Genomic DNA, 6,547 nt, shown 5'->3' with positions numbered 1-6,547 from the left:
CCCTCTGTTGATGCCATGGCGTGGGGAACGCCCCCTCCTCCCGGGCACGGTCTGGAGACGGTGGCGGCGAGCTGGGTGAGCCCGGAGTGCGGCGGAGAGCGGTATTTAACGGGCAGCCTCTCTCCGCCCTCGCACCCCCCTCCTGGGTAAGCCCTTTAGCGCCTCGGCGCGCGCGGGAGGCTGCTGCGGGCGCTAATCCACGTCCCGGCTTTCCACCGCGCGCGGTCCCGTGAGCGGCTCGCGGCCAGCGCTCCGAGGGGCGCTGCGGGGATCCTGCACCGGCTGCTGCGAGGTCGCGCTGGCCGCAGGGCTGCAGGAACACACTCCCCGCTTCCCAGCAGCCACCTGTGTGTGTGCGTGTCTGTGTGCTTCGCCGCGGGGCAGACCGGTACCAGGAGTGGCCGGCACCGAGCGGGATGGGGAAGACCGGGAGTGCGAGTGCGGGGGAGTGTGTGCGTGCGTGCGCGTGTGCTGGTGTGTGCGCGCCGGGGGAGGCGGTAGAGGCCGCTGCGCCCTGGCTCGGCGCCGGCCGAAGAGGGATTGCAAGGTTTAGCCCAGCCGGAGCTGGGGATTTGCAGGCGATCCCTCTCTATTTTTGTCCAGAGCTGACATCACCCGCGCCGCAGCCTGGGGCGACTTCTTTAACTGTCGCCCCTGCCCCCCATCTTTAGACGTTGTCCCTTTTCTGTTGTCCCTCCCCCACCAGCCTCCAGTCATAAATTAGAAAAAAAAAAAAAAAAAAAAAAAGGCACCGCCGGTAGTCCGGGAAGGCTTTGGAAAGCCAGTGGCAGGATCCCAGGGTCTAAGGAGTCGCTATTGTTTCCTCTCGAGTCTGAGTGGCCCTGGGTCACCCTGTGCTGGGCCAAGCGCTGAGACCCGGGATGCCCCTCCGTCCCCAATCCTTGGAGAAGCCTTGGCACTCCCCATCACTCCCTGGACATCTGCTCGGGCTCACATCACACAGGCCGGCACACCCACCCACATCCTACCACTTCTGAGAGTAGAAGTCCCACTGAATCTGAGCTGCAGAAACACTCAGGTGACCGGAAGGAAACGCGACCCAGCTGCGGGTCCTTCTTTACCCGGGCCCGAATAAATCCCGGACATTCAATCATTCGTCTAGATTAATATTAATGTGGTTCCCCGAGGGCGAGCAGGGTGTGAGGGATGCCATAATTTCTCTCTCTCTCTCTCCCTCTCTCTCTCTCTCTCTCTCTCTCTCTCTCTCTCTCTCTCTCTCTCTCACACACACACACACACACACACACACACACACACACACACACACACGCCAGGGCCAAGGGCTGGAGACGCATCTCCTTCACCCACCCAGGGCTCAGTTCTCAGCAGGCCTCTGAGCGTGGGGGGAGGCGTGCAAAGACAGATGGGCTTCTGCCTTCTGCGAGGGAGAGTCCAAGCCTCCTGCCCAGCTTTGCATAATAATGACAAGTTCTGCTCAGCTTTTATTATCTCGAGGACTGGGACACACCAGACACCTACAGGTCCTCCACCTGCTGACCCCGTGGCCACCTAAAAGGCAAAACCTTCTTTTCCTCTGCTGGACATTGGGACTCAAACCTATCACCTCTGCAGGGCCCAGATAAGAATTAAACAGACTCTACTGAGAGGTTTAAAAGTGTAAACAAAGATGTCAAAAGGTGTGAGCAGGTCACTTGGGACCTGCTAGGCTCCTCTGAGCAGCATCTCAGAACTCCAGCATTCTAGTTTCTTTTCTCCTTCTTTTCCCCTCCAGGATTCTAGCCCAGAGGCTTTCTCATCCATGCTCCACATCTTCGCTTCTTTGCATGCGTGGCAAACTGGAGGGGTCACCTTCGTTCTCAATAAGTAACTGAATGAACTGCATTCAAAACCTGTTCTGTTAAACCAGCTGTGGTGCTGTATGCTTGGAATGCCGGTGCCTAGCAGGCTGGGGTAGGATGTTCTCATGTTTGAGACAGGTGTGGGCTACAGAGTAAGCTCATGCTTCAGAAACCAAAAGAAGAAAAAGAAAGTTCCGTTAACTTTAGGGGATCTTTGGAGGGTTGTTTCCTGGGCAAAGGAAGACTAGGCACATGAAAGAAACGAGGAGAAGAATGTGGGGTGGGGTTAGCCAAGGTTAGCTCTCCTGTCCTGTTTTTGTTTGCTTGTTTTGTTTTTTGTTTTTATTTTTGTTTTGGAGATTTTTGTGTTTTTTGTTTTTTGTTTGTCTGTTTGTTTGTTTGTTTGTTTGTTCTTGTCTGCCAATTACGTTGACCAGCTCTGTGTTCCCTTCAGCTTAAGGAACCTGACTCTGATTTGGAGAGATGGCCCTTGAAGAGGCTCTTGGTTAGATTCTTAGCACCCACTTGGCAGCTCATACCTGTCTCTGCCACCCCCTTTCCAGGCTATCTGACACCTTCTTCTGACCTCCACAGGTTCCTGCATGTGCATTGCTCCCAGTGCACAGACACGAAATACAAAAATTAAAATTAAAAAGGGTTTTGATAAATCAGAAATAAAATCTTTAATTATCCCTTCATGCTTGGGCTTTTAACTTTCCCTAAAAGAAAAGAAAAAAATGTGTGTGAATAAAACTGGTGTTTTGAAATTTGGTAGTGGCCTTGACATCACAACCCTGTAGATTGTGACTTTGTACCTAAGATTGTCACTGACTATTTAGGGGTTTTCCTTGCTTTTCTTGGGAAGTGGCAGCTGGAGAACAAAGCCACAAGACTCTCTCATAGGCTGGGTACTAAGAACCCCAGGAGCTCCTCTGTTGCCAGCATCTCCTTTACGCAGAGCCTAAATGAACTGCTATATAATAGCAACCCCTCAGCATCCACAGAGCCCCAGAGGGCTCAGCTGCGCCATTCACCAGCTAGCAGCAGGATCCTTATGCCCCAATGCAAAACAAGTTAAAGGATGGGGGAAGGAAGGCAATAAAAGGGTTTCTATTAAAAACAAACTCATTGCATTGAAAATTATTCTTAATTATGTTTTCCATGGTGAGAACCTTGGAGGATTCAGGTGATTGACTCATTAAATACTTGGGATTAGATAGGTATAGTCATTCTGCCTTGCAACCTTCCATGTAAATGGTTGTATCTGGGTGTCCTGACACCACCTGCTGTGTTAGAGAAACATTTGCATTCGGTTGTCTGGGAAATCGTGTCTATTAATCATGTGGACTATGCCACAGATGGTTCTGGCGCAGAAGAAACTGGTTCTCCGTTGACCTCCCAGCCCACCCCACGGGCCTGTGAACATTCAGCATGATTCCAGCACTGAGTGTGAACTACGATATTTTGGTAAAGATTTAATTTGGTTTGGTTTGGTTTAAACTAGAATATTCAGGTTGCTTTCTTGAGATTTGATTCTCAGTCTAGAAGATCTGTTTGGTATCTCCGCCCCCACCTTCCCCAGGTAAAAACTGAATGTTCACATATAAAAGAATAAGCCATATCTCTATCTCCTACCTCATCAAATTCACTCAAAATGGACCAAAGACATTTAGTGCAGAAGATGAAAATGGGAAACTGCCAGTGGGAAAACACTTCAACATCTTGGCATATGTATGTGCTTCTGAAAGACCCCAACATCTCAGGAAGTAGCAAGAAGACCTGGCAGATAAGATTGCATGAAGTTAAAAAGCTTCACATAGGGAAGAAAAGCTGACATAGCGGAAGAAACTTTTTGCCAGCAACACATCTGGCAGGGGAATGTCTAGAATCTATAAAGAACTTAAAACACCATAAAGGACTAAAAACTTAAAACACTAAAAAGTCATGCAATGAACAAATGGACAAATGAATTGGGTAGTTTTCTAAAGAAGCTCACATAGCCAACAAGTATGTGAAAAGATAGTTGATGTCTGAGCCATTTGGAGAGGTCAAAACTACTTCAAATGGCTTTTGTGAAGAAAACAAATGAATATCAATGCTGTTGGGGATATGGGAGGAGAGAAACATTTATGCACTATTACAATGAATGCAGATTAGTGTAATCACTATAGAGACTGGCATGGAGGCTCCTCAAAAATGTAAAAATAGAACAGCCATACAATTCCACTGTATCAGTTCTGGAAACATATACATACATATACACACACATACACACACATATACATATATATATATATATATATATATATATACATACATACATACACACACATACATACATATATACTCATGCATGCACACATATATATACACACATACATACATATATACATACATACATACATACATACATACATACATACATACATACACATGTGTATTGATGCACTACTCAAAATAGCCAAGATATAAAAACAACAAAGATGTCAATCAACAGATGAATGGGTAATGGAAATGTGGCATATATTCACAATGAAATTTTATTCAGCCATGAAAAAGAATGAAGTCACATAGCTGTCAGGAAAATGATGTAACTGGGGATCATCACATTAAGCAACATAAGCCAGACTCAGAAAGACCAACATTGCATGATTTCTTTCCTATACAGCTTCTAGAATATATATGTGAACCTAAAAGTGGTGATAACCTCTCTTCAGCCCACTTTTACCAGACAGGCTCTACCGTGTGAGTGCCCCATAGTCTCCAAAGTGAGGGACTCTGTACTGACAAAACAAGCTTATGACAAACACTCTAGAATTAAGCAGCAACAATGGCCGTCTCAGATTGTCCTGAGGACAACATGTAGGATGATCTCAGCCTTACACAGCCAGAGGTCTCTCAGACACGTGCACACAGGTACACACAATGAATTGTCTTTACTATTTAGCTCACTTGTGAATCCAGTCTCCCCATCCCAATTTATGACCGCTGTCTCCTTTAACTCAAATGGCAATCCCAAGAATTAAGTGGGTGGATCCTTGATTCTGAGAACAAGGCCACTCTTGCAGGTACTGGGGTCATTTTTTAGTGTCTGTCTCCTTGGGATTCCACACTGCCCAGGTGGTAGAATGCTCTGACATTTGCACACTGACTTATCTTCTTAAGTCATGCTCATGTATTCTCCAATATCGGTGTAAAAACTATTCTCAGAACTGAATAAAAAATCAACTATATGCCCTCTGAACGGTAACTTAGAGGAATTTTTTTTAAGTAAAGAGATTTTTTTCTTCTTGTTTCATTGACTTGTGACTTAAAACCTAACCCAAGTTGTAAGAAGAGACTTAGAGTTGCATTAAGGTAGTGTTTGAACATCTTCCTGCTAGTCGGAGCATTACTGTAACATTTATCAAGGACTTACAATGTATGAGACGACCCTCATATTCAAAGCTGTGTTTTAGTCTCAAGATGACCTTCTACAGAAGACATTAAAATTGTCCCTAATCCACAGAGGAGAAAATTGAGGCCCAAAAGATTAATGGAGTTCTTAAGATTATACAATTATATGGTCAATTTTGGAGAAGATACCATGAGGTGCTGAGAAGAAGGTATATCCCTTTGTTTTAGGATAAAATGTTCTGTAGATATCTGTTAGATCCATTTGTTTCATCACTTCTGTTATTTTCACTGTGTCCCTGTTTAGTTTCTGTTTCCACAATCTGAGGAAGGAAGGAAGGGAGGGAGGGAGGGAGGGAGGGAGGGAGGGAGGGAGGGAGAGAGAGAGGGGGGAAAGAAAGAAAGAAAGAAAGAAAGAAAGAAAGAAAGAAAGAAAGAAAGAAAGAAAGAAAGAAAGAAAGAAAGAAAGAAAGAAAGAAAGAGAGAAAAGAAAGGGAGAGAAATCTTATAATTTTTACTGGTTAATGTTGAAATGATAGCAATTTGAATAATTGGGCTAAATAAAAAGTATTGTTAAATTAAAAAAAAAGGTTATACAATTGTTAGTTGTCTCAGTCTGAATCCTAGCTAGGAGATTCAAATTAAACAAATGATGTTGAGTTTCATTAAGAGACTGTTTTGAAGAGTACAGGGAGAGTGTTGGAGAAACTCTTAGAGCTAGGACAGGTCTGTGCTAATAACAATGTGACACACTTATCTATGCAGAGCTGGAAAGGACATTACTTACTAGTTATAGAACCCAAAAGAACATCCAGTGTGGAAAATGCCACCTGAGAGGGTCTGAGGCCTAGGGACTATCGCAGTTCATAAGGAGAGACATACAGCTGAACACTTCTACCCCATTTCGTTTCTTTCCATCCTTTTCTCCCCACAGGGCTTCTCAGTGGCTGGAAATTGGTGGGTGAGGCCCAGCAACAGCTCATGAAACATCCTGTATTTCCTCCTCCCAGAAAACAAGAGAAAAAGAGCACAGACAGAGAGATCTCTGGGGCAGCAAAAGAGGCTGAAGTTGGAGCACAAGCTATCTTCTTGTAGAGCCTTGATATTGTGGAATACTTATTGTGGCAACAAAACCATTCACATTGGCACAGGTTGCTCCTCTAACATGCAAGGGCATCCTACATTTCTGGCAGAGAAACTGATTTTGTCACATCCTTTGCTGGAGATCAGAAAAAAGCACATTTGTATCATTGGAGGAGTCACCAATGGCCCCAGAGGATCTGGTCCTAAATTCCACAATTCTCTAAGGTCTTCTCCAATGACTTTGGGAGCTT

The 6,547-nt window shown here is 45.3% G+C and overlaps 1 protein-coding gene across 5 annotated transcripts in view; it reads right to left on the bottom strand.

Annotated features, from left to right (window-relative positions):
• Slc1a2 (solute carrier family 1 (glial high affinity glutamate transporter), member 2) overlaps positions 1-1,063 on the bottom strand; it is a 132,546-nt gene extending 131,483 nt beyond the window's left edge. For 2 of the 5 annotated variants that reach the window (XM_011239398.3, XM_006499047.3), the window contains exon 1: positions 1-742. Coding sequence is in view for 3 of the 5 variants with exons in the window: in XM_006499047.3 (XP_006499110.1) it covers positions 1-17 (17 nt within the window). In the remaining 2 variants the exon portion in view is untranslated. Of the gene's footprint in view, positions 743-989 lie in introns of those variants that run through there. The other 3 variants (NM_001077514.4, NM_001361018.1, XM_030248894.1) reach the window with 2 other exon arrangements.
• Between the last annotated feature and the right edge of the window lie 5,484 nt (positions 1,064-6,547).

Source organism: Mus musculus, chromosome 2 (genome assembly GCF_000001635.26).
Source record: "Mus musculus strain C57BL/6J chromosome 2, GRCm38.p6 C57BL/6J".
NCBI classification, from domain to species: domain Eukaryota; kingdom Metazoa; phylum Chordata; class Mammalia; order Rodentia; family Muridae; genus Mus; species Mus musculus.
Note: the sequence above shows the minus strand (reverse complement) of the source record. Positions and strands in the feature narration are given on the sequence as shown.